At 40.1% G+C, this 23,982-nt stretch overlaps 1 protein-coding gene across 1 annotated transcript in view; it reads left to right on the top strand.

Annotated features, from left to right (window-relative positions):
* The window catches only part of LOC133403586 (probable helicase with zinc finger domain), a 119,987-nt gene that overhangs the window by 83,737 nt on the left and 12,268 nt on the right, over positions 1-23,982 (top strand). Inside the window, 6 exon segments of the mRNA XM_061678573.1 lie at positions 2,556-2,784; positions 4,780-5,047; positions 9,292-9,337; positions 13,616-13,803; positions 13,985-14,189; positions 14,312-14,382. Coding sequence (XP_061534557.1) covers positions 2,556-2,784; positions 4,780-5,047; positions 9,292-9,337; positions 13,616-13,803; positions 13,985-14,189; positions 14,312-14,382 — 1,007 coding nt within the window.

Here is a 23,982-nt window from a genome sequence, read left to right as displayed (position 1 = left end):
TATTTATTCGTCACACACTGCACAGTTATTTTAGTTATTTATTTTAAACAAAGACAAATTACTTTAGCAAGAAAATTTTCTTTTGATCAATATTTTATAATTAAAATTCTTGTCTTGACCTTGCTTTAAATAAGGATCTTATATGAAATCGGGGGGAATAATACCATGTTGTGTACAGAGTGCTTCCCTTGTTTGTTTTGACAAATGGGATTTTGTTTCTAGAATTGTCAATCCCACTTAAAATTGAGGGACATCTTATATGCAGTCCCTTGTATGCACCCATCACGATGCATTATTTGCAGAGCCATGTCTCACTGTTGAGGGGCAACTAGTCTTAGTGGCCAATTACTGACAAGGGACTGACAAGATTTGCATAATTGGCACAAGCGGTAATCGTCACTGAAGTACACAGAAGTCACAAACAAATCCACCAACTTCCCAAAGGCATTGTTAGTATTTCTCCATGAAGTTTTTCTATCCCTGATTTCAATTTGTGAGAGAATCCAATTATTTATTCTCTATGGGGATGTGAGAAACACTACTCTGGGTTGTCCCATTGTAATTATGAGAGCGCATATTGACCTTCACATCAATTCTCATTATAAGGGGTATAAGAGCTTCACGCGATCGCTCCCCTGATTAAGCTTCATCCATCTTCCACTTTCTTTCTATCCAGATGCTTTCTACAGGTCATTAAGTCCCTCATTAATTGCACATGAAAGGCTCAGAGAGAGACAACAACAAACGGCACTCTTGCTAATGTCTGGAATTGAATTTGGACATACACTGATGTTTGTTTTTGTGATCTATTAGCGACCTCCAGATAGGGTTGGGCATCGTTTGAATTTGAGCAATCCCGGTCCCGATTCTGGTTCTAAACGATTCTCGATTCCGATTCTTTTAAGGGGCTGGGGTCAAAAACGTTTGCATGGTTTAAATAAAGAGTGTCCAAATTATGAACATCTATTTCCTTAGCAGCCCGCAGCATAGACTAAAATGAACATTTGATCTGGGGTTCTTTATAACAAGTATCAATGTAAAACCTATGAACTAAAAGGCAATGTGTGTGGAACTAATGCAATTGACTGAATATCCATTCATTAATGTTTCAGCTAAAAGTTAAATATAGCATTGTTAAAATCGTTATTTGGGACTTTTTTATCACGTCAAATTGTTTATATGTGCAAGTTTTAACCTGACTTGCTGTTTTAAGATTGTAGCCTTTTATTTTGAAGGGTACGTACCGGAACTGAGCATTTTGGCATGCAAAGTAACTTCACACGGCACCGGTGAATTTTTTTTCAATTATTTCTCCGAATGGATGGAAACAAATGCTGTAAAATGTTGATCCTTCCTTTCCTTACCCACCGATGAGGCACAAGGTTAGTGTTTGTGATTTTGTGAGACGTTTATGTGAATTTTGGCCCAATTCATTGTGATGTAATGTTGCGAGGGTGAAGTTTTAGCTAAATGTTAAGCTTTTTTTTTTCCAGTCATCAGAATCAGAATCCTCTTTATTTGCCAAGTATGTCCAAAAAACACAGGGGATTTGTCTACGGTAGTTGGAGCCGCTCTAGTACGACAACAGTCATTCAATTGACAGAGAACACTTTTGAGACATAAAGACATTGACAAAAAACAGTCACTGAGCAATAAAGGGTTTCTAGTTATCTGGTAGTGCCGTTACTTTTATTTATTTATTTATTTTTTTGACAATTGTGCAAAAAGATGCAGAGTCCTCTAGCACTAAGAGCAGTTCGAAAGACTAATATTGCAATAGTCCGGTGCATCGGCTCTTACGTTGGTTTGAAGACTAAAATAAATGCTAAAAACCATCAGTGCAAAAGTGCAACCAACCCTTTACCTTGTTAGCTGTTTCAATGTTGGCATAGACGTATTTGTTGTTTCACTCACAATTGACTGAGAGTTGACTTCATTGAAGCTCCGTGCGGTGTAGACTGAGGCTAGGAGCGCATCAGACGCTACACATCGTGAAAGCCTCCTTTGAACAATATAATCTTATTCCAAGTGTTGCACTGAAGCGACTTGTCATTAATTTTAACAAAGTTAAGACACTTTATTTCGCTGCCGTTGAGCACAAGTACGTCTTCATACGCATTCTTCTAAGTTGTTTTTTGCCACTTCTTCTTCTGGGCCGGCGGGGTAGGCATCGAAACTGAGAACCGAATGTTTTATATTTGAATGATTCCGGGAGAACCAGGACGTTGGTACCAGTTCCAATCGTTCCCGATGCCCAACCCTACCTCCAGAGCAATGTATTGAATAACCACAAGGCCTAGGTTTTTTAAAATTATTATTACAGATTTTAGTTGGTTCTAATTGTTTTTGTGATTAGTTTAAAATGGGTTAGTTGATACAGTTAAACAATTCCATTAAAATTAAATGGTCATTTAACAAAAAAAAGATTCCATTTTCTCTGTGGTAATAACAAATTAATCAGTCATGGTTATATCTCAAGATATTTTTTTTTTTTTTTTTAATGAAATGTCAGGTTTGAATAAGCTCTCACACACTCAAACAAAACACGTTTCTAGGTAAACAGTTCCGAGTGCTGTTCCTCAGCACGGTGCGGACACGACATACTTGCAAGCGCAAGCAAACGGCCATCAAGAGGAAAGAGCAGCTTGTGGAGGACTCCACTGAGGACCTTGACTATGGATTTTTGTCCAACTACAAGCTGCTTAACACAGCCATCACCAGAGCTCAGTCGTTGGTTGCGGTCGTGGGAGACCCAATTGCACTGTGCTCTGTTGGACGCTGCAGGTAAAGGCTGTCTTTCATACCAGTGGAGGGTTTGTGAAAGTGTCGTGAATCGATATTCTTGTAATGTCGATTTGAAAATCCCAACTGATTTTCACCTGATTTCCAGCTTGGGGTATAGTTCGGTCCAGCTTACATTTTTGTTTTGGAAGCTTAAATCCTGATCCAGTCTTGCATTTACACTGCAGAGTGCGTAGGCAGAATAGTAATAACAGCGCCACCTGCATGCAGTGCCGTGAAAAAGTCTTGGCTCCCTTCTCAAATTCTTATTTTTACGTAGTTTCTTCACTTTAAGATCAGCAACCAAATGTTACCTGGCCCTGTGTAAAAAAGTAATTACTCCTTGTTAAATCATTAATTAATTGTGGCTAATCACTATTTTTGGTTAATTTTCACTGATCACACCCAAACCTGATTACGTCCAGACCTGTTCAATCAAGAAATCACTTAAACAGAATCTGTCCCCACAAAATCAAGTCGGACAAAAGATATGCATAAATCTTGACACAATGTAACCCACCATTAAAGAAATATCAACAAACAATACCAGTCAGGAAAATCTGCATTTATTCTATGTTGACATGTTCATTATTCAAAGACAAATTATGTTCTTGTTCCTCGTCTAGTCCTGTTGTCGCACAGAATTAATGATCATCAGTTCACCACTCAGCAGATTGCTATGTATATTGCTTCACCCTTAAGGTACCATACCACCAGAGGTGGGTGGTAACGCGCTTCATTTACTGCGTTACATTTACTCAAGTAGCATTTTGAATAAATTGTAATTGTCAAAGTAGTTTGAATACGACATACTTTTTACTTTTACCTGAGTATTTATGTTGAGAGGAAATGGTACTTTTACTTCGTTATAACAATCTAAATGCCGCTCGCGACATTCATTGATCAACTATTGCACGACCTATGTTTTCACTATGACTTCCGCATTGGCCGCTGTTTTCTCCAATTAAATTAATTAATTCAGTCTATTTCACCATTCAAACGACACAAGGAAGTCACATGACTGCACCTAACATCTTCTATTGGACTTCCCGGGCATAGGTATAAACACTATAGAGCCCAGCTCATCGATGTGCCTACCTGGTGACCGTGTTGGGAAGGGCGTCGTTACCATTGAAGGCAATGGCGGGTGACTCGTGTTTACATTTAGACAGAGAAAAACAACAGCTTTCATGTATTGTAGTATTTGTCTGGCACTGTCCACTGTCTGGCTAAAGTGGAAGTTTCAGCCCGCTTCTAACTTGAGAAAACACCTTGCGGTAAATTACAGATGTTTTGGCAGTGCATATCACCCCACATTAGCCCTATTTCAGAAATCAGAATCAGAATCAGTATGTCCAAAAGAACACACAAGGAATTTGTCTCCGGTAGTTGGAGCCGCTCTAGTACGACAACAGACAGTCAATTGACAGAGAAGACTTTTGAGACAGACAGACATTTTATCACAACTGTAAAACATGCATATCTTGGGGTACGTGATAGTCTCGCTCATACACACAGCAATATCAGAATTTGCATTCACATATTATTTTCTTTTTATTTTATTGATGTTCACGCTCTGATTTTAAAAAAAAGAAAAAGAAAAAAAAGTTACTCACCATTTACTCAGTACTTGTAGTTTTTTCACTGTGTACTTTTAATTCTTACTCAAGTAATTTTTTAGAGGACTACTTTTACTTGAGTTACATTATTGTCAAGTAACTACTTTTTTACTTGAGTACAGTATTTGGTTACTCTACCCACATCTGCATACCACCAAAGTAAAGAATCACAATGAGAGGGTGCCAAAATATGATATGGTATTCTTCATAACATTTGACAATGGAAACGCACCAAACAGAGCCCCAAAGATAGTTTAACTTTTTACAACAGAAACATGGAGGCTAGCTTTAGACTAACACTGTATAGTAGTTGTGATACTCTAATTATAAGCCATTGAAGAAGATTTCCTTAAATGCTCCTCTCTTTGTTGATTTTCAGAAAGTTCTGGGAGCATTTTGTGTCCATCTGCCATGAAAACTCAAGCCTCCATGGCATCACCTTTGAGCAGATTAAGTCCCAATTAGAGGCCCTGGAGCTAAAGAAGACGTATGTTCTCAACCCTCTGGCGCCAGAATTTATCCCACGTGCCCTCAGGCCCCTGCAAGGGCACCCATCTTCACAGGCACTACATCCCCACCATCATCCTCATCCTCAGCATGTGCAGACAACATCCACAAAGCAGATACAGCAGCAGTCACCACCGAAGGTAAGGTGTTAATTGGGGGAGGAGGCCACTTTTCATGTAAGCCATTAAAAACAACATGCAACAAAGGCTCACTTGCATGCACTGTATTTGACCCTCCAGCACGAAACCAATCAGTATTTGCAGGGCCGTGGCTTGAGATATATACATTTTCTGAAAAGGCATTAAAAATGATGTACCTTGTGGTATTTGGGTAATATTTGGTAGGATATTGCCAAAGGTATTTGTTCACCCATCCAAATAATCTGATTCAGGTTTTACAATTACTTACATGGCCAAAGGTATATAAAATGAAGCACCTAGGCATGCAGACTGTTTTACAAACATTTGGAAAAGAATGGGTCGCTCTCAGGAGCTCAGTGAATTTCAGCGTGGCACTGTGGTAGGATGCCAACTGTGCAACAAGTCCTGAAATTTCCTCACTCCTAAATATTCCACAGTCGACTGTCAACTGTATTATAAGAATGTGGAAACGTTTGGGAACGACAGAAACTCGGCCACGAAGTGGTAGGCCACGTAAACTGACAGAGCGGGTTCAGCGGATCCTGAGGCGCAAGTTGCCAACTTTCTGCCGAGTCCATCTGTACAGACCTCCAAACTTCATGTAGCTTTCAGATTAGCTCAAGAACACTGCAGAGCGCTTCATGGAATGGGTCTCCATGGGTGAGCAGCTGCATCCGAGCCATACATCAAGTGCAATGCAAAGTGTCGGATGCAATGTTGTAAAGCATGCCACCACTGGACCCTAGAGCACTGGAGACGCCTTCTCTGGAGTGACGAATCACACTTCTACATCTAGCAATCTGATGGACTAGTCTGGGTTTGGCAGTTGCCAGGAGAACGGTACTTGGCTGACTGCATTGTGCCTAGACCTTTCACAATAATTACTATATCGACTTATCGATCGATAAATAAAATGATAGTTATCACATGACAATGATAGTTTTTCCTGACTCAATAAATGGTCATTGTTGTGGTCAGCCGGTGTGCGGATAACACAGTGAACCAACAGAGTTGGACGGGTGTGTCATTAGCCGCTAGTGGGTTCATGGAACACTGGCGGACCGGTACGCTCTTGCCAGTGTTAGCTCCGTGCAATACTCCACAGCCTTGCTCCTTGTGCAGCACGTAGATTCACACAACAGAGACACCTAAGGCTAAGTAAACTGTTTGTTGTGTTCACTAGCCCGGCCTTGAGCTAGCTCCCGAGCTAACGAGCTAGCCTGCTCAAGAGCTAAACAGCTCGCTCCAGCGCGGCGAAGTTGTTTAATACGCCAGTGCCTCTCCGAGTTGTTGTGTATGCTAGTCCCCTATTAACACAAACACGAGAGTGTTAACTGTTTATGAACTCAGTGGCACATATTGCTCAGCCAGTAGTTGATGACAGCAAATGTCAAACTTCAGCAGACCAACCACAGAGTGGCCGGGTTTACATGGAGACTTTTTTTGTCTTTCCGATTGAAGTCATTAAGATGGAAGATCTCTCAAGTGTTTACATGTGACGTGATCTATTCCAATTGGGTAAATACATGATGTGCACTACATTTAATCGGAACAGCCATGAGACATGCGCACGCAGTCGTGAAAGTCACGTCATTTATCAAGATGGAGGTTCGTTATCTATTTAGCACAGTAGTTGGCATTGCTCTATACATTCATTTAAAAAAAAAACTTATAAGTTGTTAAAAACAAGATCTCCGTTGCATACGGGGGGAGCCACCATATTTACGCCATGTGTAAACCATGATGTCCGTGCATTCACGTCGAGACGAAGCTTCCGCAGACAGACCAAACTGATTATAATCGGAATATAAGACTCCATGTAAACCAGACTAGTCTTGCAGTTCTTTATTTCAGACTAAGGGGGATCCATATCACAGAGTAAAGAAAAACAATTTCATAGAGAAACAAGAAAGGAAATTATAATAACAGTAACAATGACAATGATTTTAAAGCAAAAAGATTTAATATTATAAATAGCAAAAAAATAATAAAGGTGGGCCTTATTTTTTTTTCCAGAGGCATTAAAAAAACATTATCGTGATAGTTTTTGGGAAAATATAGTCTTAGAAAAAATATCGTGACAGGCCTAATTGTGCCTAGTGTAAAGTTTGGTGGATGGAGGATTAGGGCGTGGGGCTGTTTTTCAGGAGCTAGGCTTGGCCCTTTTGTTCCAGTGAAAGGAACTCTGAATGCTTCAGCATACCAAGAGATTTCGTAAAATTCCATGCTTCCACCTTTGTGGGAACAGTTGGGAACTGGCCCCTTCCTCTTCCAACATGGCTGTGCACCAGTGCATAAAGCAAGGTCCATAAAGACATGGATGACCAGAGTCTGGTGAGGATGAACTTGACAGGGTCCTGAGTCCTGACCTCAACCCAATAGAACACCTTTGGGATGAATTAGAGTGGAAACTGAGAGCCAGGCCTTCTAGTCCAACATCATTGTGTGAGCTTACAGATGCGCTTCTGGAAGAATGGTAATGGTCTGTCCCCACTGTCTGCCCGAGGTAAAGCTTAATGAAATTGACACAGCATCCAACCTGCTGTCATTACCCACTGGGCCTAGTGAGCGGCAGTATCAGCTGGCTTTAGAGAGACAGATATGGGCAATTAAGCCATGAAACATTTGATCCTATTGCGCTTCCAGTAGAAGTTTTTATTTCACCATATGCAGCATGTTGCTTGTTTAAAAGGTCATCCCGTTGTTGTAGTATTATGAATGACATTGTTAGAACTGTCATTCTAGCTTTTTGTGTGACGTTTTTGGTATCAGCTTTCTATGTTTGGCACAGAGGGTCAGTTTTACAAGAGAGTTTTAATATAGAGCATTTAGATGCACAAGACAGCTGGAAATTATGATGACCGATTTGTCTCTGGAGACTTACAGCATTACAGTGGGTATGGAACGTATTCAGACTCCCTTAAATTTTTCACTCTGTTATATTGCAGCCATTTGCTCAAATCTTTTAAGTTTATTCCCCCCCCCCCACCCCCCTTCTTCAGTGGAAGAAGGTTAGGAGTCCTCACTATAAAACTCTGAGTCCTTCACGTGTTTTTTTTTTTTTTTTTTTCATGCGGGCTTGCATGTGACTTGCACTGAGGAGAGGGTTCCGTCGGGCCACTCTGTCACAAAACCCCAACTGGTGGAGGGCTGCAGTGCTGGTTGACTTTCTACCATCTCCCGACTGCATCTCTGGAAGTCACCCACAGTGATCTTTGGGTGCTTCTTTACCTGTCTTACCAAGGCTCCTCTCCTCTGATTGCTCAGTTTGGCCGGTCGGCCAGCTCTCGCAAGGGTTCTGGTCATCCCAAACGTCTTCCATTTAAGGATTATGGAGACCACTGAACTCTTAGGAACCTTTAGTGCAGCAGAATTCTTTTTTGTAACCTCGGCCAGATCTGTGCCTTGCCACAATTCTGTCTGAGCTCTTCAGGCAGTTCCTTTGACCTCATGATTTTCATTTGCTCTGACATGCACTGTGAGCTGTAAGGTCTTATATAGACAGGTGTGTGGCTTTCCTAATCAAGTCCAATCAGTATAATCAAACACAGCTGGAATCCAATGAAGGTGTAGAACCATCTCAAGGTGTGGCTTTCCTAATCAAGTCCAATCAGTATAATCAAACACAGCTGGAATCCAATGAAGGTGTAGAACCATCTCAAGGGTGATCAGAAGAAATGGACAGCACCTGAGTTAAATGAGTGTCACAGGAAAGGGTCTGCATACTTATGGCTGTGTGATATTTCAGTTTTTCTTTTTTAATACATCTGCAAAAATTTCAACAATTCCTTTTTCTTTCTGTCAATATGGGGGGCTGTGTGTAAATTAATGAGGAAAAAATTAACTTATTTTGTTTTAGCAAATGACTGCAATATAACAAAGACTGAAAACTTTAAGGGGGTCTTAATACTTTCTGTACCCACTATAGATCCGTGGTCACGTAGTGGTCTAACTGCGTCTCAGCTCCAAATTAGATTTATAATTGTTTATTATGTGAAAGAATAGGGCTGCATTTCTAAATAATATTCAGTAATAATCAAATTAAATTAGTTGCTCTGCTACCACCAACTTGTATTCCTGCCTCCCCGTCGCAGATGAAATGGTGCTTCAATCGCGGTTGTGACATGCGGGACAGCCAGGACCACTCTAAAAGTCCTGTTTATCTTGCAGCAGCCACACAATGCCACACATTTGACTGTTACGGAGTCCCCTGTGTGATTTTGTAATGAACCTTTATCTTTCAGGGCAAACATACCAACCACACAGAGCACCTTCCACCTGAAGGATATGGTGAGTGTTCGCAGTCTTCTGTTCATTTTTTTTTAAGTGGTTGGTAGACGTTTCACCAAAAATGTAAGCTGATGCCCTTTTGGGAGAGTCAAGTGCTATACATCAGGGTTTGAACCGACATGTTGACTTTGCCACTCCGCAATGACTGTTTTAGGTTTTAGGTTGACTCATCGCCACTCATGTTTTGGACTCGGACGGCTTGCGCAGCGGTACTTCAAGCTTGTATTAAAAGTTAGACCGGTAGCACGTCACTTGCAGAATATGCAACTCTATCCTGAATTATAATGAAAGCACGTTCTATGCATCATGCCCACATATCGACTCACTTCTGGTCTCAAAGACAGTTGGAGCTTATAAAAGTCTTGCAACAATCCATGTAACACAATTGCATGTTTACTACATTATTCCCCCCCCAAAAAAAAAAAAAAATATATATTTTTTTTTTGTATATATATATATTTTTATTTTTTTATTTTTTTTTGTGGTCATTAGAGTTGTACAAATTGTATCGGACTGTACGGTATAGTTATCTGTGTCAGAGTGTCTGAATGTGATTGGATGTCTGAGTAGGGGTGTGGGGCCTGTGGAGTTGAGGGCAGTGGGGAGAGTGATTGAGCAAGCGAGCTTCTGTTTGGAGGCATGCACAGTGAATTGAGACTGAAAAACAAAAAAATCAGTGACGTCATAGATTAGTTGACGTCAATTCAACTATCGTCTCCTTAGCGTCGACTTGAAAAAAAAAAACCTTGTTCAACCCCTACTATTAGGGGTGTCCTGAGCCGACGTGATATTGGATATATAGGCCAAATATCGAGTTTCTGATTATCCTGGACTAGGATCTAAAATCACAGATATGAGCACTCTTATACAAGCGGTCCATTCCAGGCTCTGCTCCAGCAGTACCCGGACCACGTACACAGCATGCAGAGCCCATGTGATCATGAAAACAGGTTGCTAAGGTGCTAACAAAGTAGCAAGGAGTGAGTGAATGTTGCTTGCTTAAAGTAATTTATTGAAACTCCAATTGAAGTTAACTCTAAAATTAAACGCACACAACAAAAGAATGACAACTATTGCATGTTCAAATACATCAGACGTTGTTCACAAAAATTGCCAGCTGAAAGCTAACACGTGAATAACACCAATGAGCTCACGAAAAATTAACATACACAGACCTTGTTCAAACAGGCAATGTAACAACACCATTTTGTCCAAAATATTAATCACGATTATTCCTCATGTTAGGGAAAAATCTTTATTTTTATTGCACTACTTTTTTAACAAACTATGTATTTTTTCTTTTCACAATGACTCTTGAAACAAGAATAAATGCGAGATCATAATTTTGAAAAATAAGTGTTTACAACAAATTCTATCAAGGGCTAAATGAATAAATGTGCTGTTACAAAGTGCAATCATGAACTGCAACTTAATGGAAGCAAATACAGTTACTGCAAAGAATGCAATAATATTAGGCTGCAAGCACTGACTTTTCATTTGAAAATCCTCCTCGTCAATATAGTGAATTGTCAAGGCCGGTACATCTCCGTTGTTCTGCTTGACCGTTGGTCAATCGTGCACGGTCACAAACTACAAAGAAGAAATAAGTTGTGATTTGCCTCTCTTTGTACTCACAGCATTTTTTTTATTGCAGTCAGGGCCAGGCGAAAAGTTGAAGTCAAGGTAGCCGCTACATCCATCCATCCATTTTCTGTACCGCTTTATCCTCACAAGGGTCGCGGGCGTGCTACGATTGTTAATAGTGTCTTACCGTGGCAAGCCGCCTCTCCCCCAACTTCAAAATCAAAGCTTCACATATTACTGCATTGGACATCAAAATAAAAGCTTCATATATTACGGCATTGGACAGCAGTGCCATTTTAGGCTTTTATTTAGAAGTTGCCACCGGAGCGCCAGTGCCTGAGCTTTATGAAACCTGAACCTTTCATTCGCCCCCTGGTGGGTAGCTCACTAGATTTTGGGCACTGCTGCAAATGATTCACTTATCTTTTGCAGCAGTGATGCATAAAAAAGTTCAAAAGTGCATTGTCGCACATGTGGAGAAAGCAAATGTGTTTCCCACCATGTACTGGCAGTAAAAGAAACAACTGACGAGAACTTGAAATGTTATTTTGCACTTTAAAATTGTAACTTGTAATCATGGGATTTATTGAGGGCGACACGGTCGCCGACTGGTTAGCACTTCTGCCTCACAGTTCTGAGGACCCGGGTTCAAATCTAGCCTCTCCTGTGTGGTGTTTGCATGTTGTTCCCGTGCCTGCGTGTTTTTTGTCTGGGTACTCTGGTTTCCTCCCACATCCCAAAAACACGCATGGTAGGTTAACTGAAGACTCTAAATTGCCCATAGGTGTGAATTTCAGTGCAAATGGTGGTTTGTTTATACAGCGGCTGAAATAAGTATTTAACACGTTACCATTTTTCTCACTAATATATTTCCAAAGGAGCAGCACGGTGGGACGACTGGTTAGAGCGTCTGCCTCACAGTTCTGAGGACCGGGGTTCAATCCCCGGCCCCGCCTGTGTGGAGTTTGCATGTTCTCCCCGTGCCTGCGTGTGTTTTCTCCGGGCACTCCGGTTTCCTCACACATCCCAAAAACATGCAGGGTAGGTTGATTGAAGACTCTAAATTGCCCGTAGTTGCGAATGTGAGTGCGGATGGTTGTTTGTTTCTATGTGCTCTGCAATTGGCTGGCAACCGGTTCAGGGTGTACCCCGCCTCCTGCCCGATGATAGCTGGGATAGGCTCCAACACTCCCGCAACCCTTGTGAGGATAAGCGGCTCAGAAAATGGATGGATGGATATATTTCCAAAGGTGCTATTGACATGAAAATTTCACCAGATGTTGGGAACAACCCAAGTAATCCATACATACAAATAAAGTACAACAAATAAGATCAGAAATTAAGTTATGTGTAATAACATAATATAATACTAGCTATTTAAATAAAATAACAATGGCAAATTAAAGAAAAATGCATCCAAACTAATTGGGAGAAGCTTCATCATGCAACAAGACAATGACCCAAAACACACTCCCAACACAACAAAGGACTTCATTAGCGGGGAAAAAGTGGAAGGTCTTAGACTGGCCAAGTCAATCACCGGACCTTAAGCCAATAGTGCATACATGTTACCTCCTGAAGAGGAGCATGAAGCGAGAACCCCCCAGAAACGAGCAAGAACTGAAAGAGGCTGCAGTAAGTAAAGTCCTGGAAAAGCATTTCAAATGAGAGTGCAACAGTCTGGTGAAGTCAGTGGGTTGCAGGCTTGATGCAGTTATTGTAAATAAGGGTTATGCCACTAAATATGAAATGTTATTGACTTTTAAGTTCATTTAATCATGTCCGTTCCAATACTTTTGCTCACTTGTAAAGTGGGTGCCTTCAAACCAAAGGTGCTCTGTCCTGAGTTGTTTAACACATCTAGATGTGTATATACCATTAAATAAAATTGGAACTCTGATCTTTTGTCTCATATTCATCTTTTGATCTGAAACCCAAATGTCTTCAGTATAATAAAGGAATTGACCTTGTCGTTCCAATACTTTTGGATGGGACTGTAGGTGCTGTAAATCTTAAATATTTATTCCAAAAAGTGTTTGAATATGACCTTGGCAGAATGAGCTACACGCTGTGTGTTCCTACAAGTTGGCGAAGGTGTGTGTGGACCATCAAAACATCTGCACATATTCACAGACATGTAAATTCATAAATATTCACGTAGTGAAATTTGGATGAAAAATGATATAGAAATGTCTGTGCCCATGTAAGCTTTTTACAAAGTTATTACAAATGTAAATGAATAGAAAAATCTTAAGGAAATGATTACAAAATGAGTAGAAGATTATTTTTTCCTCAAATGTTATGTTATGTCCCTATCTCCATAAATTGTTGGATGTGGCAGATGTAAGTCTTGTAGTTTTGCTGTGTCTGCATTTCCAATTGTGCCTTTTCTTGAAGAGTAGCCCTTTTTGGGGGTCTTTTTAACAGAACATGTTTCATCAACAGGGTGCTAGAAATAAACATACAATCTGATTAAAAACCACTAAGTATGTAAAACAAAGCAGATCAATTGCTATTTTTTAGCAAATGTTTTCAATTTTAAATAGATTTTTGAACATCCCTCCACCTCAGTGTTCATGTGTAAAGCAAGCACCCTTCACAGTAAAGTGGGGTCAGTAACATGTATGCAGTCACATCTGTTAAGAATATATAATCTAAAGTTAAACGCTATTTTCTGCTCCTCTCTCAATGCAGCCCAGCCCAATTCAGCTGTTCTAATGGGAAACCCAATCCAGGCATTTACTCCGCCCGTGGTTGCTGCCCCAGCGAGTTTGGGCAAGTCACCAAGTCCTGTTCAAAGGATAGACCCTCACACAGGCGCCAGCATCCTTTATGTTCCAGCAGTATATGGTGGAAACATGGTCATGCCCATGCCACTTCCTGTAAGTTTTTGGCTTCTGTTAAAAGATTGGTAACATATTGATAAATTTGTGCATGTGCAAGCCAAATTTGTATAATGTAATCTAGTAATTTGAAATGAAATCAAAATAAGAGCTAAAACACATGCCTTGAATATCTATCATTTTTAGATATATTAATTATTTATATTTTTTTCTTCTTTAGTTGCCTTGGCCAGGTTATCAGAACCGCTTTGCTGTTGACCCACGCATCATGAGTCACCAGGCAGCCATGGCCTACAATTTCAACCTCTTGCAGGCTCAGAATAGAGGCTCCCCCATTTCTTGCAGTGGGGTGGCACATCCCTCTCCACTTGAAGTGGGCCAACCAGGCCCTGACACAGATCTACAGTCGGATGCAGTCAGAAATGGCATGCTTTGATTTTTATTTTACAATAACAAGCAATCATCCAAATGTGTGCAGTTATTTGCAATCAAGTTGCAAGAGATACGCTATTATGCTGGTAACACCGTTGTTGTTGACTACTTTTAGGTAAAGTGGAAGGATGTCCAAAGTCGGAGCAGACACCTGAGAGAAAAAACACAGAAATGAAGGATAAACAGGTATACTGTACATAAACCTATACCAAACCTATACTGTGCAGTGCAAAATCTTATGTCACCACTAGTTTAGTTTTTATAATGACCCTTTTTCATAGTGAGCATTATGACGTTTAAAACCGTAATAGGACACAGCAGACACATACGAATACAGAACCAATGTACATAAAACTTTAAAGAGGACAAAGGAACAACTAATTGAGTTCAATCCATTTTGGCAATGATCTGAATAAGGGTGCATAATAACTTTTTTTTTAAACCATGTAAGTCAATATGTTATCATTGAACTACCCTATCCCTTGAATCATAATGGCACCGAGTCTGTCCTCCATTTTCCATGAACCTGGAAGTAGTCTGCTAACTGACAAACAAACCAATACGGGTCATTTTGATACAATTTGATCAATAATGGTAAAGCAAAAAAAATAAAAACTCTAGCAATTTGTTTATGCTGTATGGTTTTATATGGGTAAATTTTTCCCATGCTGTAACAGCCACGCTTACAGAATTATTTCCAGAAAGTTAGTGATTTAAAATTTTAAGCAGCTACGCTTCTGCCTCGGCTCACAGCGCCTCTGCTTGCTCTTCTTTCGGCTTGTGCTTCTAAGCGACTCCGCAGCTCCATAGGCCTCGCTGGATAGCATTTGCAGTTGAGTAAATGCTCGAGTAGTCAGTTATAAAATACAGTGTAATAAATAAATCGTAAGGGTTGGCGATCATTTGCCAGTGGAAATTATTTTTACTTTTTTTGGCATCGTAGGCGAAGAATTGTTGTCCAAATATCCGTAACTGTCGCAAGCAGATCCAGCCGACTAGCCACACTTCTTCTTCCGCTCAGAGCCCCCCCCTGTCAGCTTGTGCTGCTCAGCGAGTTCGTGGCTCCGTAGGCCGCTGGTTCTCAGTGGCTAAGCTAATAAACCCTTCCGATTACGCTTAACTACAAACCCAGTGACCAGATGATCGTACTGTAATTTGAGCAAGTAGTGGCGCTCATATGCTGATTAGCTGTGGATATTGTTTCTATTTTTGAATCAAGGCTTTTGGTTAAATTATCCGTCACTGTCATTAGCTGATGCAGCCATATACAGTACATTGATTTCATGTCCAATGCAAATGTAATCCAAACAATATTTCTTAACCTTGTATGGGAAAAATCATAAATGATAACTTTTATTAATTAAGAATAACTTTATTTAATAAAACAAAATTAGCGGTGAACGTATAGGCACAATTTTACCAATTGGTGTTAAAACTTAATCGCATTATAATTTGAAAAACTGGCAAAGTAATTGGTGTAAATTCGCAATGCAAACTAGAAATACATTGGAAAAAGAACACCCATCCTTTAAATGACAGAACTTGTGCAATCAATTTTTTCCTGGCTTAAATTCTGTCACAGCTTTGATGGAGTCCATTGACAGAGCAAATGGTGGTGGTCCACTGAAATACATTTCTTGCATAAATGGTACAGACAAAATGTGCTTAACGGTAAAGAAATAAACAGCTTTATAAAAGTCGCGTGACTTGCACAGCTACTCATTAAACCCATTCTTTATACAATCGTAATAGCAGTGAAGACATGCAATAGTTCCGACACTTTCACACATTCATAACTGCAGAGATTGTCTGCTTTTCATTTCACTCATTATTACAAACACAGAGTCATGTGCAAATAACTTTATGAAGCCAGCAAAGCTACCAAAAATCTATCTAAGCCCTGTTTATAGCATAGACATATGAAGATACTGTATGTGCAATGTCATTTTCAAATGTATGTCACTCATGGTTATGGTAATGCTCAAAATTAAGTGGTTTTCCCAGGGGAAGAAGGTTAGGAGTCCTCACTATAAAAACGGGCCCCTCTGAGTTGAACAAATGATCAATTCAAAGTAAAGCCATATTTATTTATTTATTTGTAAATTTAATTTCTGTTTTGTCTATTACTGCTTGTTGCGGAAAAACTTCTTGTTCACAGTAAGTATTTTGTAAATATATCTCAAGTCACTGTCAGTCGAAAGTAAGGTATGCTATGGACATGCTGTACCTCCTCAAAAAATGGTGTGACCAAATCATGTGCTGGTGTGACCGAGTGGGAAAAGTTGGTGGAGAGCCCTGCTATGACGATGTAAACACCAAGACCACAAAAAGAAAGATTAGACTCTGTTCTTTTATAGGGAAAAAAAGTTTTCTTTTTGCATTCTTTAGTAATCAGCAGCTAAATATATGCCAGCTTCACCCACATCACTGTTTCTGACAAAGAAATCTGAGAAAACAGCCTTTTTGTGAACAGTTATATCAAGGAGAAAAGTGACTTTGACATTGAGGGGGGGGGGGCACTTTTTTACCTCTCTGTTGCACTACTGAATGACGTTCGATCGCTGCAAGATTGATTGAAAATTCATATTAGTACTGTCCACAAATGTTACATTGTAATTTGAACTAGTGTGACTAAATTGCATTCATGTAATATGGTTGAAGGAAAGGAGGATGGCTGTGATCCCTACAGTGACCGTTAATGCTAAGCTAGCGCTAGCTTTAGTAAGTTATCCATTAGTAAGAATTAGTTATTACCTTCTCACTGATCTCCTGGGGCTTCTGGTAACTAAGCATTGCTGCTTGTAGGTGATCCATGAGGGCTACCACTTATCACGTTAATCTGTCAAGTTCTGAATTCATTACAGCCTCTTCGGCCGATGAGCTGGCTAGCCAACGGACCATGAGCCACACAGGGACTTGTCACATGACCCGGCTCGATCACCAATGGCTTTTTTTTTTTTTTTTTACAAAGCAATTGGCTCTGTAGCAGCCATCCTGTCTGTCATTTCAGACAATGGCTGAAATATTTTTTTCTTACTCCCCTTCTCTTTAAAGCATTGCTGCCCTCTGCAATGCTTTACCATGCCCACCCCCGAACCCCTTACTCCCGCCCACCCATCCCCGTTGAAAAACACAATTGACGTCAGTGGCGGTTAAAACTTCAAACCTAATTGACGTCTTTCGACGTCAGTGGCAGGAAATGAGTTAAGAAAACTTGCGCAGAACGTTATTGTATACAAACACGGTAACATTTGCAGCCTACCAAACATTCAGTTCTTTAATAATTTTATGAGTGAAGATCTGCTTTTGAGTGAATCCTCCACATCAATGGGTCGCGTCTTCTGGAGACATAACTCCGTAACTTCTCCAGCATAAAATGGATCTCTTGTCCAGAGCTTCAAATTGTTTTAAACCCCTGGTTGATGATATTTTTGTGTTAATTGTTAATACCCCATGTGGCTGGGTGTGGAGTTTTCAATAGTATGCTTTATGGAGGCTATATGGTTGGATCAAATACACATTCTCTTTGTTTTATGGTTAGTTTGATAGTAAACTCCAAACAGTCGTCACAATTAAGAGATTGAAGCCTCTTTTTTGAAAGAATATGTACTAATTATATCAGCCAAGCCGCTGCCATAGAGCAGTCATATCTCAAGTTTGGGCTTGCAAGTCAAAGCAAAAACAAGTCTGGTCACTCTTATCTCGAGGCACCACTGTGTAGCCAAAAATGTAATGAACATCTTCAGAAAACATGTTACAAATCATGGAACTTCATTTCGGAAACATAGCGTTAAAGACATTTTGGCATTAAAAGTTTGAAAAATATTAGTTTAGAATACTTTATTTTCTTAGAAACAATGGTGACCTTTCCATGAATAACTGCCAATAATTCAAATACAGTGGTACCTTGAGATAAGAGTTTAATTCATTCCGTGACCATGCTCTTACCTGAAAAATACAATCCGTTCCAGTCCCCGAAGATTTTTTAAAAAGTTTTTCAAACAGACAGGTGGCACTATATTGTAAAATAGTCATAAAAAACGTAATAGAAGAGAATGTAAATGTATTAACTGGTTTGATGAAGTGGAGTCAATCCAAGTCTCACACATGGAAACACAAATTGCTTACATTTGCATGCCTATACCTTTAAATTCTCTCTCTCTTCCCCCAATCCCATCCTACACTCGCTCTGCCCCTGCTCTCTCTCCTTATGCTGCGCAGGAAGGTTGGTTGTCTCATCAGCGGTCCAAAAACTTCTGTTCTATGTCTTTTACACACACAAAAAAAACTTCCACTCAACAGTACGCCATCGTGTACAAGCACAGTAACATTTACACCCCACATTACATTCAGTTCTTCATTAAATAATGTTTTGTGTGCCGATCGATCTGCTCCGAGTGATTACTTCACATCAAATGCTCGGGTCTTCAGCAGAAGTATCTCCGTAACTTCTCCAGTTATCTCTTGTCCATAGCTTTAAATCGTTTTAAACACCTGGCTGGCGTTATTGTATTTTATTTTTGTATAATGTTCATTGTTAGCACGTGTGGCTGTGGTGTTTTTCCATTGTTTGCTTGAAGGAAGCTGTGGTTGTTTCAAATACACGTGATTCTCTTTGTTTTATCATTAGTTTTCAAGTAAACTCCAATTGGTACTGGCAGTGTACAGCGAGAAGCCTTTTTCTTTTATTTTTTTTTATAAATATTTACTAATTATATCAACCGAAGTGCTACCTGTTGTCAAGTGAGTGGATCCCCCTTCTGCCATTACAGCACTCATTTCTCAAGTTTGGGCTCACGAGTCAAAGCAAAAACTTGGCCAATCTGCGGCTTGTATCTCGAAAAATTCTTAAGTCGGGTCACTCGTATTTCGAGGGACTACTGTGCTCATATCAGTTAAATTAATCGATTTTCAAAAGGAAATTCAGTGGGCTATGTCTAAGCAGTTACTGATCAAATTATATGAAAATAACCCATATACTAAGTTCTATGACTTGTTTTCACTTTTATTTGTAGTTTAGCCTTGGCGGAGATCCGTGCTCAGCTTAGTGTAAACATGGCATTGTTAAAACGCATCTAATTGTGGTCTGACTTTTTGCAGAGTATTGTACTAGTGGTGGGACTTTAACGCATTAATCACGATTACAATTAGCGCGTGAAAAATATTGACGCATTTTAATCGCAGTTTGCTTTGCAAACAAATGCGGAAGATCTGTCTGTCAGTGAACGATTTCCTGGTACACCGATTACACTGACGCACACATCAGAGCTTGGCTAACACAATGGAGGAATCGGAGGAAGGACTGTTAGGAGGCAAGTTAAATTTTGTTTAAACTACCTGATGTTAGTCACAATAAAAGCATGGTTTTGTGCAGATTATGCAAAAAGGAGTTTGCGTACCATCAGAGGACTTCAACCCTCCGGTACCATCTAAATGCAAAACATGTCAGAGCAAGCACAGAAACAGCCGGAGCGGTTAGCGCTAGCAGTCACAGTACGAGTTCTGAGAGTTGTCATCAAACTAAACTCGACCAAGTGACCGGATTCAGGACCAATATTAGGAAGCCAACATCGGAGAAAATCACAAATTGACTCGGAAAGTGGATTGCTCTGGACTATAGAAGACAAAGGATTCGAAAATGTGCTACAGATTGCAACGACCATGCAGGCAAAATTTAGCAATATTATGACAACGAAAACCAAGCAAAATTGGATGCATTGCAGAAAGCTCAATATGTTGCTCTGACTGGGGATCATTGGACCTCCTCCATTAGTAATACAAATTACGTTGGCGTCACTGCACACATTGCTGATGTCAGATGGGACATGGCATCTAGTCTTTTGCCCTGGCTGTGCAGGAGACAATCACCAGACACGATGCTGAAAACTGTGCAGAGCATTTTCTCTCAGTGGCAGTGGAATGGGGAATTCTACAAATGTAACCACAATTGGAACAGAGTGCACAGAAAATTATAGCTGCAGTAAGACACCTCCCATTTCAACACATGCCTTGTTTTGCTCACATCTTGCAAAGAGCCACCACTGTTAGCCATGCTGATAGTGGGTTTAGTGATGCATTAGGAAAATATATAAGTGGGTCACTATATACACAGCCCTGCTAATACAGAGGAACTACACCAAGCGCAATCAAGATTGGGGGTAAAAATGAGCCACTCACTCAGGATGTATCAAAGCTGGGAATGATCTCTCGTCTACTGCTGAATCAAGAGGCTGTTTTTGGCGCTTTAGACAAACAGAAGCTAGTCATTAACTCCATAAGAGCTGCTAAACCTCCAAAAGGTGGAGACTGTCCTTAAGCCATACAGGTAAATAAAACTATCAATGGCATTTGTTTCTTTAAAAAGCTCTATATTTGTTATTTTGTAGATTAATCATTACTTTCCTGAATTGTCTACTGCAGATTTGTGACTGAACTCCGTGGAAGTGAGACATGTCTCATGTTGTCAGTGGTTTTACCTGCTCTGTTCCACCTGTACCGCACCATGGAGGTCTCCCATGATGACTCAAATTACACTGAAATTCAAGACTTCCTTCACATAAGAGTTATCCCAACATATAGCTACACTTAACCATGAACGGCACAAGATGGCCACTGTGCTTGACCCACGCTTTAATGATTTGAGAAGTCTTGCAAGGGGAGAGCAAGCAGAGGTTTGGACCAGCCTAGAGGCCTGACTACAGGAACAGTGTAAGAGTGGAAGAATACCACCACACAGGAGCCAGCAAAGAAAAAGAGCTTCTTTCTCTTTAGTTTCTTCAGTCTCTTGATTCAGATGAGGAAGCCCTGTATAGCAGGGCCCTGAATTTGAACAAAGCAGAATCCACCATCAGCTAAACAGGCTGCCCACTCCTGTGGTGGTCCAGTCGAGCAGGGTCTCATCGACATCTGTCTGTCCTGGTCCGCAAGTATCTGATTGCAGGTTACATAGTTAAAAGAAAAGAGAGCTGCCTTGAACTCTGGTACGGTGAACAGGCTAGTTTGTCTTAGTAACTGGCTGCAAGATAGGGAGCGAAGTAGTCATGGAGGTATTGTGAAGCCAATGGGTTTGCTTTTTTTGCACAAAAAAGTTCAGCTATGGCCTTATGTACAAAATTTAGCTAAGGGTGCTTGGAGTCATTTTACCAGAAAAAGATGTGCACTTCTGTTGAATTGTTTTAACCATATTAAGACAATACAGTTCTGAAAAATCTATCCTAAAATGCCACTTTAACTTGGAAAAAATATTGTTAAATGGCCTACTGAATTTGGACCAGGGAATATTTACTTTGTTTTACTGCTGATTTTGTACTGTTTTGTATTGAAATACAATTAAATGCATTTGTCCAGAGTTAATAGTATTCATGTGTCTGTTATTTGATTCAGTCGTGCACTAATATCCATTTAAATTTAAACAAAACATGCTTTTTGGACAATTATTGTTACATGATTAAAATGTGATTAATCGAGACTAATAAATTATAAAGCTTCTAGATATTTTTTTTAATCGAATCCCACCACATGATCCATTTTACAAGGTGCTCTGGCAACCTTCGGGAGAATTTGGAAGCATCGGCACATAACCGGTAGAGTTTCTCCTTCGGTTTTGTGAGATTGTGGTGAAATAGAATCGTTATAACACAAGAGTTGAGCTTATTCGGAGCACACCACATACAATATGACAAATTGTTAAATACCAGATTTTTTATCTTTGTGGGGTCTGTCACAGATAATCTTTTTAAGATTTGAAAAATCATTGTGTGTACCAGGCCTTAACCCAGGCCTGGGCAATTATTTTCAACCAGGGCCCACATGAAAAATCTGAACTGTGATGCGACCAAAGTAACAAAGGCTATCATGACTTAATAATATTAATATATTATATCTTAATATTAATTTTCTTTCGTTGTAAACAGTAAATTATGTACTTTGATTAGCTGCTACTTCTAATCAAAAGAATAAGGATATTCTCTAAATTTATGAATAGCAGTTTAGATCAAAGAGGAAAACAATAGAATAGCAGTTCAACACAACAATCATTACATCACTTTCACTTTATTTCTAATTTGCCAATCTTCACAAATACTGAGGTGTTTTGCAGTATATTCAAGATGAGTGATCAACACTATACAAAAAAAGCAATGTGGTTTTAGAGTTTCTAGAAAATGTTAACAAAACCTGTTCACAATATTGGGTTAAAAAAAAAAATAATCAGCTGTGCGAAAAGGCAATAAGTGTTTGTAATGTTTTCAGAGCATTCAGTGAGGAAAAATCAAGTGCCTTAAAATCTGGCGAAATGTCTATGTTCAGTATTTCTTCAACCCTCATTGTTACAGTGCAATAAACTCTATATTGGAAAAACTATTTACTTTTTTGGGTGATTTTGTGAGATATGGCATACCGGTGGCAGTAACTTGTCTTGATAACTGCTTCCCTGGATGTTCAAAGTCTTTTAAAACGTCCCTGACTTGCTTGCAGCCAAAAACGTCCCTGAGTTGCTTGCAGCTTGGCTAGCAAAGCCTCTCTCTTTTGCGTGCTCTCCGTCAGTCCAATCCTTATAAACAGTAGGGCAAAAAAGTATTTAGTCAGCCACCAGTTGTGCAAGTTCTCCCACTTAAAAAGATGAGAGAGGCCTGTAATTTTGACAAAAAATTCTGAAAATCCCATTGATTTTAAAGAATTTATGAGCAAATTATGGTGGAAAATCAGTATTTGGTCAATAACAAAAGTTCATCTCAATGCTTTTATACCCTTTGTTGGCAATGACAGAGGTCAAATGTTTTCTGTAAGTCCTCACAAGGTTTTCGCACAATGTTGCTGGTATTTTGGCCCATTCCTCCATGCAGATCTTCTCTAGAGCAGTGATGTTTTGGGGCTGTCGCTGGGCAACACAGACTTTCAACTCCTTCCAAATATTTTCGGTGGGGTTGATAGCTGGAGACTGGCTAGCCCACTCCAGGACGTAAAAATACTTCTTACGAAGCCACTCCATCGTTGCCCGGGCGGTGTGTTTGGGATCATTGTCATGCTAAAAGACCCAGCCACGTTTCATCTTCATTGACCTTGCTGATGGAAGGAGGTTTTTACTCAAAATCTCACGATATACGGCCCCATTCATTCTTTCCTTTACACGGATCAGTCGTCCTGGTCCTTTTGCAGAAAAACAGCCCCAAATCACGATGTTTCCACCCCAATGCTTCAGAGTAGGTATCATGTTCTTTGGATGCAACTTAGCATTATTTCTCCTCCAAACGAGACAAGTTGAGTTTTTACCAAAAAGTTCTATTTTGGTTTCATCTGACCATGTGACATTCTCCCAATCCTCTTCTGGATCATCCAAATGATCTCTAGCAAACTTAAGACGGGCCTGGACATGTACTGGCTTAAGCAGGAAGACACGTCTGGCACTGCAAGATTTGAGTCCCTGGTGGCGTAGTGTGTTGCTGATGATAGCCTTTGTTAATTTGGTCCCAGGTCCCTGCAGGTCATTCACTAGGTCCCACCGTGTGGTTCTAGGATTTTTGCTCACCATTCTTGTGATCATTTTGACCCCGTGGGGTGAGACCTTGCGTGGAGCCCCAGATCAAGGGAGATTATCAGTGGTCTTGTATGTCTACCATTTTCTAATAATTGCGCCTACAGTTGCTTTCTTCACACCAAGCTACTTACCTATTGCAGATTCAGTCTTCCCAGTCTGGTGCAGGTCTACAATTTTGTTCCCGGTGTCCTTTTGACAGCTCTTTGGTCTTGGCCACAGTGGAGTTTGGAGTGTGACTGAGGTTGTGGACA

Source organism: Phycodurus eques, chromosome 6, assembly GCF_024500275.1.
Source record: "Phycodurus eques isolate BA_2022a chromosome 6, UOR_Pequ_1.1, whole genome shotgun sequence".
Taxonomy (NCBI): Eukaryota; Metazoa; Chordata; class Actinopteri; order Syngnathiformes; family Syngnathidae; genus Phycodurus; species Phycodurus eques.
This window is presented reverse-complemented; position numbering and strand designations above follow the sequence as displayed.